Source organism: Hemiscyllium ocellatum, chromosome 7, assembly GCF_020745735.1.
Source record: "Hemiscyllium ocellatum isolate sHemOce1 chromosome 7, sHemOce1.pat.X.cur, whole genome shotgun sequence".
Classification (NCBI taxonomy): Eukaryota; Metazoa; Chordata; class Chondrichthyes; order Orectolobiformes; family Hemiscylliidae; genus Hemiscyllium; species Hemiscyllium ocellatum.
In genome coordinates this window covers 28,057,141-28,073,640 of record NC_083407.1, presented here as the reverse complement: position 1 = coordinate 28,073,640, position 16,500 = coordinate 28,057,141, and the positions used below count along the sequence as shown (strand labels likewise).

The window sequence follows — 16,500 nt, the reverse complement described above, 5'->3', positions numbered from 1 at the left end:
TGGCCAAGCTTCTTTCAAAAAGAGAAGTTAGTTATATAGAGGAAAAAGGTTATATATACCAGGATCAGTGCAGTTTAGCAGTCTCCAAAACAGGGCAGAAGGAAAGTCCTGAATGGCTAAATGTACTAAGAGAAGCTCTAGAACAGAAAGCAGTATAATAGGAGGCGTTCCTGTTAAGAAATAATTGAGCTGTGTATGTTAGTTTAGTGGTCTCAGCAAAAGACACTAACTGAATAAATACTATTAAGTGAATGCACAATATGCCAAAAAGAAAACCATTACAGACTTCCAACTTAACAACTCTAAAGAGTAAACTAGCTGACCTTTGCTGAAGTTTGAGATCTTTTAATGTTGTTTGAGTAGGGGTCGGGGGGAAAGGGTTGACATTTTATTTCTGATACTTTAACAAGATATTTCAAATAGTCAAAAGAGTCATACACTATGGAAACATACAGTTAGGTCTGTCGACCACATGTCCCAATCTGACCTAGTCCCATTTGCCAGCATTTGGCCCATATTCCTCTAAATCCTTCTTATCCATATACCCATCCAGATGCCTGTTGTAATTGTACTTGCTTCCACAACAGTTCTTTCATAGAAGAAAATAGTTAGTGTTGCTTTTCCTTTGTGTGTCGTAAGATTTGATGTCATATGTCAATACCTTGCTAAAAATACATTGGCTATTGTCAATATATTTAATGACTGACCACCATGGTAAACAAATTACAAAAATAACCTTATAACCAGGTTTCACTTTGGGATCAGACTTGTGCAATATTACCATTAGATGGAATCATCCCACAGTGGTGATGAAACAGTGTGGAATTCTTATTTTTTCTGATATAGTTGTATATTATCTCAATTTTTCACCTTATATTGTATTTAACTATAGATCTGATTGGATAACTGTAAAACTTCTTGGAGCAGGTGAATTAATCTGGAGCTTAATCAAATGCATAATCAGCTTCAGATCAATTTTCATGAATGGGCATCATCGACCTGAAATGCTAACTCTATTTCTCTCCACAGATGTTGCTTGACTGCTGAGTATTTCCAGCATTTCTACTTCCTATTTCTTTCATGACTGAGGTTTTTCTCTTGCTCAAAAAAAAAGTAGAATTGATGACTTTTAATGATTAATATTATTTGACTTGAGTTGGCTTTGTAGTTTCCAGTGGTGCACTAAGGAGGTGCCAAGTGGGGCAGTATATTTCTCTGCCCAATATTAGAGAGTAGGTCAGGCATTTGCTGTAGTTTGCAAAGTAAAACTGGAGAAACTCAAGTTTGCTTTTTTGTTGACCCACTCTCTGGTTTAAAGAATCATTTTGTGTTATTGGAAACAAAAAGGTCTGATTTAAAAATGAATGTTAAGATAAAACGATATATTTTGGAAATAAATCTACAAGTAATCTAAATAAACATCTTACCCATCACACATTATATGTCTGCAAAAAACCTCAGGGAGCTAAGATCTCTGTCACTTCTATCTTTGATAAACATAGATTTGATGTTTTTTTTCTTTTCAGGGTTCCTTGTCAGATTACCTAAAAGCCAACGTGGTTACTTGGAATGAATTATGTCATATTGCCGAGAGCATGGCAAGAGGCCTCGCTTATCTACATGAGGATAAGCCTGGTTTAAAAGATGGACACAAACCTGCTATTGCTCACAGGTATGTCTGGCTTATTGATGTCCTTAGAACCTGTTTCTGAGCTTAGTTAGATAATCATTAAAAGTAAATCAGACGCTACTGTTTGTAGTTTCAACTACAGAATCTTCAGTTGACTTCCTACCTCTTAACCAAATGAACATAAAGATATTGAAAGAAAGAATTCAAAGAATAATTTATTTTATTAATTCAAGAAATATGACATTTCCTAGCTGGGCCAGCATTTGTTTTCCATCTATATCACCCTTGAGAAACAGATGGTGAGCTACCACCTTGAACTGCTGAATTCCATTTGATGTAGGTGTACCCGTGGTGCTGTTCGGGTCAGAAATCTAGATTTTGACCCAGGAACAGTGAAGAAACAGCAATGTAGTTCCAAATCAGCATGGTGAATGGCGTTGAGGGGAACTTGCAAGTATTGGTATTCCCGTATTTCAGTTGCCTTTATCCTCCTCAGTGGTACTGGTTGTGGGTTTGGAAGATGCAGTCTAAGATCTTGCAGTTGACACATGCTACGTGTGTCAGAAGTGAAGGGATTGAAAGTATGGATTTGGTACCAGACAAGTGAACTGCCTTGTATTTTCTCCTCTTGGAGTATCGTTGGAGCTGCAGTAATCATGATAAGTGGGATTATTCCATCACCCTTTGGACTTGTGCCTTGTAGATGGTGGTCAGGCTTTGGAGCATCAGGCGATAGGTTACATGTTGCAGGATTTTTAGCTTCTGACCTGTGCTTGTAGCCAAAGTATTTATACGGCAAGACTGGTTCAATTTCTAGTCGATGCTAACCCCCACAAGAATGATTGATTTGGGGCAGTGCTATTGAGTGTTGAGGAGCAATGGTTAGACTCTCGTTGGAGATGGTTACTGCCTGGCATTTGGATAGCCACTTGTAGCCCACGCCTGGATATTGTTCAGGGATAAATCCAAGAGAAGAGAAGTGGGCCTTCGAACCAGTCTGCCTTGGCACTTAACAATCTATAAATCAATTGAACCGCTTCTGGCCTTGCTGAGCTGTGATCATGTGCATGACTACCTGCACCAAAAATTGTGTGTATTATGGCCATTTAATGGAGATGTGTCTGACAACTCGGGGAAATTCCCCAACTCTGGCTTCACATTCTATCAATGAAAGTCTGACCATCTATTTCAATTGGCAGTCATGCAATTTCTACAGCTGTGGGTAAGGTATTGCACCAAGGTGCTGATCACCTATTCCAGTGTATTTAGGTGAATGTAGAAATAGAGTCATAGAGATGTACAGCAAGGAAACAGACTCATTAGTAAAATTGTCCATGCTGACCAGATATCCTAACCTAATCTAGTCTCATTTGCGAGCACTTGGTCCATATCCCTATAAACCCTTCCTATTCATATACCCATTCAGATGCCTTTTAAATTGTACTAGCCTCCACCACTTCCTCTGGCAGCTCATTCCATATACGTATCACCCTCTGCGTGAAAAAGTATCTTTACCCTCTCACCCTAAACCTATGCTAATTCTAAACTCTAAACCTCTCACCTAATTCTAAACTCCCTCACCCCAGGGAAGAGACTTTGCCTATTTATCCAATCCATGCCCCTCATGATTTTATAAACCTCTACAAAGTCACCCCTCAGCCTCCAATGCTCCAGGGAAAACAGCCCTACCCAATTCAGCCCCTCCCTATAGCTCAAATCCTCCAACCCTGGCAACATCTTTGTAAATGTTTTCTGAACCCTTTCAAGTTTCACAACATCCTTCTGACAGAATTTTATGCAGTATTCCAAAAGTGGCCTAACAAACATCCTGTGTAGCTGCAACATGACCACCCAACTCTTTTATACTCCGTGCTCTGTTCAACAAAGAAAAGCATACCAAATGCCTCATTCACTATCCTAACTATCTGCGATCCTACTTTTAAAGAAACTATGAACCTGCATTCCATGCTCTCTTTGTTCAGCAATGCTCCCTCAGACCTTACCATTAAATGTATAGGACCTGCTCTGATTTGCTTTTCCAAAATGTAGCATCTTGCATTTGTCTAAATTAAACTCCATCTGCCACTCCTTAGCCCATTGGCCAATTTGATCAAGGTCTCGTTGTACTCTGAGGTAACTTTCTTCACTGACCAGTACACAACCTTCTGCAAACTTACTAAGTATACGTCCTATGTTCACACCCAAATCATTTACATAAATGAGGAAAAGCAGTGGACCCAGCACCGACCCTTGTGGCACACCACTGGTCACCGGCCTCCAGTCTGAAAAGCAACCCTACCACTACCCTCTGTCTTCTACCTTCAAGCCAGTTCTGTATCCAAATGGCTAGTTCTTCCTGCATTCCACGAGACCTAAATTTTCTAACCAGTCTCCCGTGGGGAACCTTGTCAAATGCCTTACTTAAAAGTCCATACTTTAAGACTATTTGACTAGAGTGCTCTGATTTCCTCTCCAACGTTTATTTTCCAACTGTTGTCACGAAAACAGAAAGACTGGAGTCAGTGGAGGTCAGAAGTACATTTCGCTGATTGATGTCTTTCCTATAGCAAAGGAAGATGATTGTGGTTGTTGGCAGCAGTGTGTACCATTTTTACAAGATGCATCTCACTGACTCACCCTTGATGCTTTAAAATTGACTTCAAAACCTGTGACTTCGACCACATAGTAGAATGAGGGCAGTGGACATATTGCCGCATGCAAGTTGCCCTCCAAGCCACACACCATCCCGATTTGGAACAATATTGCTGTTCCTTCCCTGTTGTTGGATCAATATCCTTGCTTTCAGCATCAGAAGTGTTCCTACACCCCAAAACTCTTTAATGGCTCAAGAACATCACCTTCTCCACAGCAATTTGCAATAGGAAGTAAGTACTGGCTGAGTCAGAAATGTCCACATCCCATGAATGATTTTTTTTTGAAAATCAACTTATCATGCATATTATTGTTGTTCCCAAAATGGCTATCATGCTTATATACACGTTATGCATTTCAGAATTATGTCTTGTGTATAAAGTGTCCGCATCGTAAGATATCACGAAGCAAGTTTTATTTCTTGAAGAAATATGTGCACTGGATGCTGATGTGTTGCTTCTTATAGTTTATTTTGTAAAGACTAGTATTTCTGCCTTGTTTGAACAGGGATTTCAAAAGTAAAAACGTGTTGCTGAAGAACAATCTCACAGCTTGTATAGCAGACTTTGGTTTAGCTTTGCGATTTGAAGCTGGGAAGTCAGCAGGTGATACCCATGGCCAGGTATGAATTGTCAAAACACGTTTTAATTGAGAATTTTTAAATGAAATTTGTTAAAACACATGACTGTTTGACCTTCCATATGTTTCAAAGCTTTTTATTTCAGAATATAGTCACAAATGCCATGTTGAACTCTCTCTAAATTGGCACCTCAGTGTGTACCTCAAGTGTGAAATGATTAAAAGCCACAGCACATTTGAGTTGCTTTTCTAAACCGACTGAGGAAGATTAGTGATGGAGAATAGGAATTTTATTCTCCAGATATCTCAGCAGGTTACTTGGTAGGATTCCATTCCTAAAACCGTCACAAACAAAAGTTTATTTTTCAAGGACACTCTCAAATCTCAGAGTATATTACTTTTTATAGAAGTATAGAAATCTGTTAATTTTGGGTCTCCTTTCCCCCTCAACCACCCTAACAACATCAGAAGAATGAAGACTCTGTGATTCTTAATTTCAGTGGGGACTGCGACCTTAATGTAGAAGCGTAATATTGGGAGAAGCTTCTGAGTTCAACCAAGAAATTGCAGCCGTTAATATATTTTCCAACACCTTTTGGGATTCTAGAGTTCATATATTTGATCAGAGCTAGACTAATTTTGCTGTCTCTTTGATATGATATGGTTGTATTTTCTCAGATTGCGCATAACTGTGCGAGCATATTTTGGAATCAGCAGTGATGCAATGGTACTCGCCAGTGACCTCGAAAGTTTTGATTAGATTAGATTACTTAGTGTGGAAACAGGCCCTTTGGCCCAACAAGTCCACACCGACCCTCTGAAGAACAACCCACCCAGACCCATTCCCCTACATTTACCCCTTCACAGTTCACCTAACCTGCACGTTTTTGGACTGTTAGAGGAAACTGGAGCACGTAGAGGAAACCCACGCAGACATGGGGAGAATGTGCAAACTCCACACAGACAGTCACCCGAGGCTGGAATCGAACCTGGGACCCTGGTGCTGTGAGGCTGCAGTGCTAACCACTGAGTCACCGTGTCGCTGCCATTGCCCACAGTAATCATCTAGCTATTTCTCTGACATGGGCTTCTTTTCCTGATGGCAGCTTAAATTGGATGCCAACTCAAGTTTCAAAGCATCCAGCAACAGTGACGTTAGCAATAGAGATAAAACAGCTAGGCACTTTGAAATAATTTCATAGGCAGAAAACTAAGTGGCAAAATCATGCTATCCTTCACTTATTGAAATTGTCCAATTGCAAAGTAAATGGATTTAGAAACTGAACTGTCGATGCATACTAACTTTTTTGAAAAAAAGAAATTTTTTATCATTATGAAAACTTAACATTCCACAAGGTTAGCTTTCTAGAGCCAGTGGCATTATCAGTAAGTATGCCGTTTAAAAACCTCATTCAGTTTGTGTTTTTTTCAATGGTTTTTACAAAAAACTATTTGTGTGCAAAAATGGAAGCTCTCATCAATTTAATGATTTCAACAGTTGACTCCAGAGAAGATTTAAAAGCATTACTTATTCCTGCACTTTATCTGCATTTGTGCAAGATGTGCAGATATACAAAATCTCTGCTTGTGCAAATTCCCAAAGTTGCTGTTGACTTTTAGTGTATGATAACATGGATCACTGACAGTTTCACCATCATTACTACCACAAGAACAGAGCCATGTTCTTTTTCATTTCTTTCCAGTCAGTTTTCCATGTTACCAAAAGTACCCAAAACATAAATGTAGTTTGCGACTTAGCATTACACATTATTGAGAATCTTGACTATTCAGTTGTCTGCATTGAATTTTTAGATTCAGGAAAGTTGTGTTAATGTTTTTATCTGATGGCAGTATATTCTCCAACTAGCGCTGCTTAAAAATAGATGTATATGTGATTGCTCTGTGAGAGAACATGATGTGAGCACAATGACTGCACAGTTTGCATACATAATAATGACTGCCATTCCGATGTGATTGTATAGCTGTATACACTGGGTCCAATAGAGACTTTTCTTTTAATATGGGCTTTTTAGAAATTTTTAAAGTATATTTTCCTCTTCATCCAAGGTTGGCACCAGAAGGTACATGGCTCCAGAAGTGTTGGAAGGTGCCATAAATTTCCAGCGTGATGCATTCCTCAGGATAGACATGTACTCAATGGGTCTTGTGCTGTGGGAATTGGCATCACGGTGTACAGCTGCAGATGGTTAGTCTTTTTTTATTATAATCTTAATTATAAAAGTTAACCTAGTTGCTTCTGAGTTCAAATGTGCAGAAGAAGCTTGGCATAAAGCTTTATATTTTGCTGTCTCCTATGAAATTTTTCCTCATACTTCATACATACCCATTTAAAAAGGTTTAAATACGTTGAAGTCACTACAGAAGTGGTTTGTTTAGCCCAAATGGGCCCATATCAGTGTAATATGCTTTTTTTTTCTTTTCAAGTCAGAGCAGCATACATCTATGTGAACTCCAGCAAAGTTTTCAACAAAGTTCTGCATATTAGACTGGTTAGTAAAGTTAGATCACATTGGATCCAGGGGAAACTGGCCAATTAAATATAAAATTAGTTTTGAATGTAGTAGACAGAGTGGTGGTGGAGAATTGCTTTTCAGATTGGAAGCTTGTGACCATTGGCCTGATACACTGATTGATGGTGAATCCACTGTTTCTCGTCACTCATCTAAATGATTTGGATGCACATATAGGAGGTATGATTAGTAAGTTTACAGATGACACCAAAATAGGTGTGTAGTGCATAGTAGAAAAGATTATCTCATGTACAACGGGACCTTGATCAAATGGGTTGAGAAGTGGCATATGGAGTTTAATTTAGATAAGTGCGAGGTGTCATATTTTTGGAAAGGCAAACTAGGGCAGGACTGACACACTTAATGGACGGCCCTGAGATGCTTTGCTGATCAGAGAGTTAAGGTTGCAGGTGCATAGTTCCTTGAAAGTGGAGTGACAGGTAAACAGTGTAGTGAAGAAGCTTTTGGCACACTTGTCTTTGGTCAGAAAATTGAGTATAGGAGTTGGGATGTCCTCGTGCAGTTGGTACAGGACATTTGTGGCGCCACTCTTAGAATATTGTGTGCAGTTCTGGTTGACATTCTATAAGAAGGACATTGTTAAACTTGAGAGGGTGCTGAAAAGATTTGCAAGGATGTCACTGATTTTTCTTTTCCCTGTGGAGCATCAGAGGCTAAGGGTTGACCTTCTAAACGTTTATAAAATCATGAGGGGCATGGATCGGGTGAACACTGGCAGAAACATCCAGTAAGTGTATTTGTTTATGAATTGTTTGAATCTCAAGTCCAGTTTTGGTCTTTGGTCTGCTCATCCCAACACCCCACACTTTCCTTTTTTTAAAAACTGGCAAAAACAGCTGACATTTTATCTTATTTTCTAACTTGGAATCTGAATGCTAATTAACCTCTGATCTAATCCTCCACGGTTATGTCACCAAACAATTAAATCTTTATTTACTTGAAAACCTATTTCTATTTTTAAAGTTACACAAGTTCACAAATTGCACAACTTTTCATAAGTTGGGGTAGTCCAAAACTAGAAGGTCTAGGTTTAAGGTGGGAGGCGAAATATCTAAAAAGGACCTGAGGAATAACTTTTCACGGTGGTGCATGTATGGAATGACCTACCAAAGGATCTGGTTGAGACAGGTACAATAACAACATTTAAAAGGCATCTGGATGGATATCTGAATAGGAATGGTTTAGAGGGATATGGGCCAAATGCTGGCAAATGACACGAGGTCACATTGGGATGTCTGGTCGGCATGGATGAGGTAGACTGAAGTGTCTGTTTCTGTAATGGTAACTCTGACTCTTTAGTCACAGGAGAGGTCCCAGAGCAGTGGAGAATAGGCAGTGTCCTTCATTTGTTTAAGAAGGGTGATGGGAATAATCTGGGAAATTACAGGCTGGTGAGTCTTGCATCAGCAGTAGGGAACTTATTGTAGAAGATTCTTAGGGACAGGATTTATTCATATTTGGGAAAAATATGGACTTATTAATAGGCAGCATAACTGTGCAGGAGAGGTTGTGTCTCTCAAACTTGAGTTTTTGAGGAAGTGACAAAGGTGATGGATGTCTACATGGACTTGAACAAGGCCTTTCTCTTGACAGGCTGATACACAAGAAATCACATGGGATCTCGGGGAACTTGTAAGATGGATACAGAACCGACTTGGTCATAGAAACCAGAGTAGCTGTGGAAGGGTATTTTTCTGACTGAACATCTGTGACCAGTGGTATTCTGCAGGGATTATTGCTGGGACCCCTGTTGTTTGTAACACGTATAAATGATTGGACAAGAATATAGTTAGTCCAATTCGTAACTTTGTGGATGACACAAAGACTTAGGGAGCTGCGGATTGTGGGGAGGATTACAAGAGGATACAGCAGAATATAAATAGGCTGGAGATATGGGCGAAGAAATGGCAAATGGAATTTAATCCAGACAAATGGGAGCTGATGCATTTTGGAAGGTCTAATGCAAAGAGGAAGAATTAACATAGAGGGATCTTGACATGTGCCAGGTGGTTAATGGTGAAGAAGAATGTCTTAGGTTACAGGAAGATGTGAACGCATTAGTCAGTTGGGCAGATCAGTGGCAGATGGAATTTAACCCTGATCGTGTGAGCTGGAGAAGAAGTAAGACAAGAGAGTACTCAATGAAAGGCAGGACACTTCAAACTTCAGAGGAACCGAGGTATATTGGGGTTATTGTCCACAGATTGGTGAAGGCAGTAGGATAGTTTAATAGAGTAGTTAAGTAGGCATGCAGGACACTTGCCTTTATTAGTTAAAGAACAAAGAAAGTACAGCCCAGGAACAGGCCTTTCAGCCCATCACATCTATGCCAACATATAACTATTCTAAAAATACCAGCTTCATTAGCTAAAATCATAAATCCATTTACTTCTACTTTTGCATTCAACTTGCAGAATAATATTATAAAACTTCAAACCATGTTGGCTTAAGACATCAGACTTAGCAATTCTAAAATGAGAATTGTAAAGCTATTATTAAAAAAAAATTACATAAACAAGAGTTATATTGAAGGTAAAACATTTAATTTGTATTTCTATTTAAATCATCCGAAATGGTGGAGCTTTTCAAAGAAAATTCCTTTAGTTTATTTGCTGACAAAACCAGGGAGTATATTTTGGAACAGATGGAGAGCATTGCAGCTTTGCTTTGGTGAAGACTGCTTCTCACTGGATTGGGAGAGGCAGCAGGCGATGATATTCAGTTGGGCCTCCATTTCAACCAAACGAATATTAACTTCATTGGTCATTTTGTAGAAAGTGAGTTAATGGCTCTAATTCAGTTAGTGGAATACAGTGGTCCCAATGTAACCTTCAGGCAGAAAGCAGTCTGCAAAGTTAGCTTAAGGAGTTGTGTAAGGCAGGTAGGTGGCTGCGTTCCAGTCATTGAATCATGAGTTCAGTAAAGAAAACATTGAGAGTCATGTATTTAAAAGCTAAATCCATAGAATCTTGTGTTTGAAGAATAGTTGTGATATTAAGATTTATATTTCTGAATGTAGTCTTTTGGCTGGTATTGAGGAAAATGAATTTACCTTCAAAATTTCATGAAATAAGGAAACTTCAGGGATGGGAGGTGTGATATAGGCGAGACAAAAGAGAACTAATAGTGTTTACTTTATTTAATATATGTAATGAAGTGACTTTAAGAAATGAAATCTTGAGGCATAGTTTGTTAATTCTAGCTGTTGGATTTGTTTAAATGTTAATGATCCTGAACACTAAATTATTTCAAGTTTTTGTTTTACTATTTATCAGCATTAAACCAAAGTAAATTTCAAGGACAATCTCTGCTGCTCCTTTGTCTTAACAATTAATAACTTCTTGCATCTGTTTAACATTGTAGGTCCAGTGGATGAATACATGTTACCATTTGAAGAAGAAGTAGGACAGCATCCATCCCTTGAAGATATGCAAGAAGTGGTTGTGCATAAGAAGATGAGACCTATTTTTAGAGAACACTGGCAGAAGCATCCAGTAAGTGTATTTGTTTATGAATTGTTTGAACCTCGACCAGTTTTGATCTTTGGTTTGCTCGTCACAACGCCCCACACTTTTTAAAAACTAGCTGACATTTTGTTATTTTCTAACCAGGAATCTGAATGCTAATTAAACTCTGATCTAATCTTGCACAGTTCTGTCACCAAACAATTCATTCTTTATTTACTTGAAAACAGGTTTTTGTTTTTAAAGTTACACAAGTTCATTTATGCAGAGAGTATTCTGTTATGTGGGAGATCGTGCCAGTACTTTGCTATCTGTATGTCTAGATAGGTGGTTGTGGTACTAAGATTACTTCCAAATCACAGTCTTTGAGTCTTACTTTAATGTTGGTACTTTATGACAGCAGAATTGTATATCAACATTTATTTTATCATACTGGAGCTGTGGTCTTCTGGTTAGTGAGTCATGCAAATCTGCGCCTCAATTCTTTTTGACCAGTCTGTGACTGAAAATATAGACACTATTTGGCATATTAAAACCTTCAACTCTTAAAATATTAGGCAATTTACTATTTGCTTAGAATGGCTTTGCCTTGCTTCAGCTGGGACTTATACTAACATTTAAAACTGAGAGATCTGCACCCGACTCTTGGATCTACTCCATTTCCTGCCAGGGCCCCGTTCCTGCTGAAATTTGAGTTTCTTTTAGGTCCAGTCCCACATTTAATTTTAAATATTTTGCCCATGATTAATCTCTATTTCTAGCTGAAACCATTTTTTAAAACTTTGGTTCAGTTACACTCTGGGTTGTGCACCACTCTTTTCTAGCTATGTTCTCAACTGTGTCCCACTCGCATCAGGATCCTGAGTAGATCCTGTTCACTCTAGCTGCTTTAGCTCCACTCCCATCTCAGTCAACGTACTGGTTATATCTGGCTTTCCTTCCACTTATTTCAAAATCTTAGTTCCCTAATGAACCAAATGTGCAGGTATGACTTTGTGATCACTGGGTTGATCTAATCAAGATCATCTAATAACTCTAATCTGATCCCTGGACTTCGATATTTCTTTATTATATATTTGCCAGTCCACTTAGGGTTGATTTTGTTACTCTTTTCCTTTCCCCTCAGTTGCTTGTAATTGTGCTTTGCTGTGTGATGCCCTTACCTAACCCAATTGATAGCTGATCAATGCATGTTGCATTAAAAGCATAAGCCCTATAAATTGATATTGAACCTTTCTGGTAAGGATGCAAGCTTTTTAAAATATGTAGAACGCAGCTTTTAGTTCAGAAATGTTATGACACCACTCTGGAGTGGGTGGGATTTGAACCCAGACCTTCTAGTCCAAAGGTAGGGACACAATCACTGCACCACTGAAGCCCTAAAGCCTACTTATACCTGACAATTATTAACTAGGTTTGCTTTGAGATCTAACAGGATCGGATGTTTTGAGACAAGTATGGCCATAGCTAAATAATTGGGGGAGTTTATAATATTTTAATCAATTGGTCTAAACACACCTCTGGGGCAGGTGTGACTTCAACCCAGACCTTCTGGGCCAGAGATAGGGATGCTACCACTGCACACAAGACCCCTACCTAGCAATATGTTGATACCTGTATTTTATTAATCTGAATTGTCTTTTCAGGCTGAAATATTATTTCCCCAGTATTTCTAGCACATGTTTTTGTTTGACCTTTCAGTTTTTCTGTTTGTGCTACTGAATTTAAAATTCTTTTTGCCCTCTCTTAGGGAATGGCTGTGTTGTGTGAAACTATAGAAGAATGTTGGGATCATGATGCAGAGGCAAGACTATCTGCTGGTTGTGTTGCAGAACGCATCACTCAAATGCAGAGACTAATGAGCACGATTACTACAGACAACATTGTAACAGTAGTCACCATGGTAACAAATGTTGACTTTCCTCCCAAAGAATCTAGCCTATGATGGCTATAATGGTCACAAATCAGACCAAGGGACTCTACACCAGAGCTGCTATCTGCTGAATTTATTTGACTGGTTACGACAAACAATTCAGTGTCTTGTCCTTACACACTTAACAGAACTGGTAGCTAATGGAATGGCAAGCGGGCAATGGAAGCAACGGGTACCACAGTCAGTCAGAAATCGTGTGAAAGATAACATGGTTGTAGCACGGATCACTTGATACTTCAGTAACCTTATTTGAGATACTGGAAGGTAACTGTTTTCTTCCAGAAAAGGAAGCTAAGTCGGTATCAGATGCATCTTTGAGAATATGTCATCGAAGAGTGCGGCTCTCAAATTTAACAACATGAGTGTGGCTGAAAATCAGAGTGCACCAGATAATTGGTTTCTTGTGAGGATGTCACCGTTCCTCAGATGAACTACTGTTAATTTTTAATAACAGTACCTTTCATTTCAGAAAGAAGGGCAGTTCATTTTTATTGCATTTGCTATTTGCGTTCACAGAAGAACTGTTGTAATGCCGATATGACATAGCTTGTGAATGTTCATTGTGCTGCTGTTATATGTATAAACAAATCAAGGTTTTTTGGGACATAGCAAAGAAGCTTCAAGCATTACATTATAACCATAAACCTCCCTCAACAAGGTATACCTCAGTTTCCATATTTGATAAACAATATTGGTACTTTTAAGTTTGATAACACTAACAGATTTGAATTGACAGTTGACCTTAATGTAATTTTATGTATTTTATCACTGCATTTTAAAAACAAATGTAAACTATACCTTTCTATGCCAATGGGAGAAGGCCATTCAAAAAGTGTTTCTGCCTTTTTTTTTAACTTGTGCAAGCTCCATGTAATAATTTTTAATCCTGCAGATGTCTGCTTTTAATAGCTCCTTTGCTACGTGAAGTTTTGGAAATATCTTTTGCCCCAAAATTGGCTTTCAAAGCACTTCCTTATTTTAGATTTGCTGGGTCTATAGAGAATTCAGATGTAAGCATGCTTTTCTGTTTTTAAACTTGCAAGATATAATTAACACTGGAGGTGTTTTAAAATTGAATGCTTTTATTTTGTAAAGTAATATATCCTTTGTCTTCCTTTCATTACACATGTAAAGTAATTTTGCAGACCTGTTAAAAGTGCAGTCATTAGTCTACTGTGTCACTGTACCAACATAACCTCAGGAATTTGTTACCCTAAACCCTCTCTGTTTTGAGTTGTGGTGACAGTTCTACACTAATTTCGGTGCCATTTCAGTAAGTTTAAAAAGAACTTGCAGGGCAACAGAGGAACTTTTTAAAAAATATATATTAATATATGCAATAGATACACATACAAGTCATACTTGGTACTGACTTCTGTTCCGAAACAATTACTATAGTTTTATACAATATAGCAAAACAGACAAAAGTCAAAACTAACCACTGCAACTGCTGCTCAATTTACTTTTCAGGGCCTGAGATCGGTTGTCTTTAACTAAGTGTTAACCATGCATTGCGTTGTTGCAGTATAGCTAAATGCTTCAGTACAAAAGCGCTCAATGTGGCATATCACAAATAACATAAAACTACATTGATTGTGTGAGTAGTGATTAGGTGCCAAATGTTTTAGATATATGACACTAAAGTGTTCACTGCATTTCTGCAGTTTTATACTTTGCAATAGGATTACTGATCAAATTGAAGACTGATCTGACAACATGATAAACTGTATAGTTACAGTTGGTTTTGATTTCAGCAATCATCTATTGTATACAGCTGACAAAGTATTAGTTAAAGCTGCATTATATCACCAAAACAACTTAAAGTCTCTATAATTTCTTAAAATCCTCAAAACCCATTAAAAGCTATTGTTAAGCACAAACTTGTACCTTGGGCTAAACATTCCTAACATTTTAAATTTTAGGGGAGATTCTTTAACCTCATCAGTTCCTGAATTTTCAGCGCCAGTGTCCTCTCCTGAAAGTTTGTTTCAATTGTTGGACCACGAGCAGTTAACACTGTGTAACAATAATGAACTTCGCGTACCTCAGATGATAAAACATATGCTAAGGCTATGCAAATTTAGAAAATCATCATTTTAATATTATTGTTCACAGGTTTTCAATCTAATCAGTTCTGTCAACAAAATATTGATGAGAAATCAGTTGGAAAATGTTATTTCTGTCAGGTAACTGCAATATTATTTATACGACATTTCCTTCCCCTTATTATGTTATACTGAATTTTGTTTCCAAGAATATATTGCAGCTTTAAAAAAAAGTTTTCAAATCAGGAACTCACTGTGAATTAATGATTTATGCATATATGAAGTGCTTACTATTAAAAACGTGAATTGCAGAGGCTCAGAACAAGAAAATTCTGATGTCAAAATAGAAAAAGTCTGTCCCCATACCCCAAGCAGAGAGGGAAAAAAGGGCAAATGCAATGGTGTATATATTCTACATGCCCACTTGTACAAGTTTGGATTAGATTGTCAACTGGTGTCTGTCTCAAAAACACTAGTTGATTTTTGCTAGGAGGAATCTTCTTTACTAGGTACTTGTGCTATAGAATGTGGTTTGTATCATTCATCCATAGAAAGACTTTTTAATCATTTTACAAAACAATGATTTTCTTAACATTTAGACTTCAACTCTACCTTGCAATCAGTACTTCACAGGGAGATGTAACAGTCTTGAAATAGGGTAAGGTTCTTAATTATGCAAATGTTAATATTTCTATTAAGTTTAAAGATCATCAAACAATTCAATTGTATTTTGGGCAGAATGATACACATGACATTCTATATTGTGTTGCTTACCTCAGAACTTGCCAACAGAGTTCTTAAAGCAGTTTGTGATACACATACCTCTGAACAATTATGTTTGCTTAAGTCTGTATCAATGTTCTGTGCATCTGTGGGCACAAATTACTGTAATATTTGATACGTACTTAGGATGCTTTTGCAAATACTTTGCAACTAGAAAGCCAGGAAAACACCTGGATTGAGAGATGGATGAGATTGTTAAGTATTGTACAGAAACATTTGCTGTTCCCCTAAGAATAAACTGTATAGTGACTGCTGTATGACCTACATTCTAAATAGGAAATGTGCTGGTGTATTATTTGAGTTATTTCCTTCTACTGTGTTCTATACTAAGTATATGTGTTTATTGAAAAAAGGTGAGTATTTTGAGGTTGTGCAGTGTTGCATTTATGTTCACATGCATGGTGCCATCTACTTTGATGTAAATAGTAATGCTGCAAGTCTGTGCAGAACAAGACACAGAAGAAAATTTGAGGTTATTGTTAAGAATGCTGTCATTTCAACTTCAGAAATTCAGTGTCAGGTGAATTGTTATATCCCAGTTGTAAATAGGGCTTGTAAGACTGTTACCATTTAAGAAGAGGTTTCGCTATTTTAAACATTATGCTCATAGTAAGTTTTTCATAAACTGCTTTTTAACCCATTTTTTCTAATCGGAACCTGATTGCTATTCTTCATTAGGAATTTTCTATTGATCCCTGGTAAGGACAGATTGTCTAATGAGCAAATGCTAAACAGGTTGGGCTTCATTGAAACAAAGGATTACTAAGGGGCTTGACAGTGTAAATACTGAGAGGACATTTCTCCTCATCGGAGAATATCAGACCAGAAGGCATAGCCTCAGAATAAGGTGCCAGTTTAAGAC

The 16,500-nt window shown here is 37.8% G+C and overlaps 1 protein-coding gene across 3 annotated transcripts in view; it reads left to right on the top strand.

The window, feature by feature from the left end:
• The window catches only part of LOC132817046 (activin receptor type-2A), a 144,704-nt gene extending 128,783 nt beyond the window's left edge, over positions 1 to 15,921 (top strand). For all 3 annotated transcript variants that reach the window (XM_060827104.1, XM_060827105.1, XM_060827103.1), the window contains exons 7-11: positions 1,527 to 1,672; positions 4,790 to 4,904; positions 6,929 to 7,067; positions 10,777 to 10,907; positions 12,628 to 15,921. In XM_060827104.1, the coding sequence (XP_060683087.1) occupies positions 1,527 to 1,672; positions 4,790 to 4,904; positions 6,929 to 7,067; positions 10,777 to 10,907; positions 12,628 to 12,822 (726 nt within the window). In that variant the 3' untranslated portion in view covers positions 12,823 to 15,921. The remainder of the gene's footprint in view (positions 1 to 1,526; positions 1,673 to 4,789; positions 4,905 to 6,928; positions 7,068 to 10,776; positions 10,908 to 12,627) is intronic.
• Positions 15,922 to 16,500: the final 579 nt, after the last annotated feature.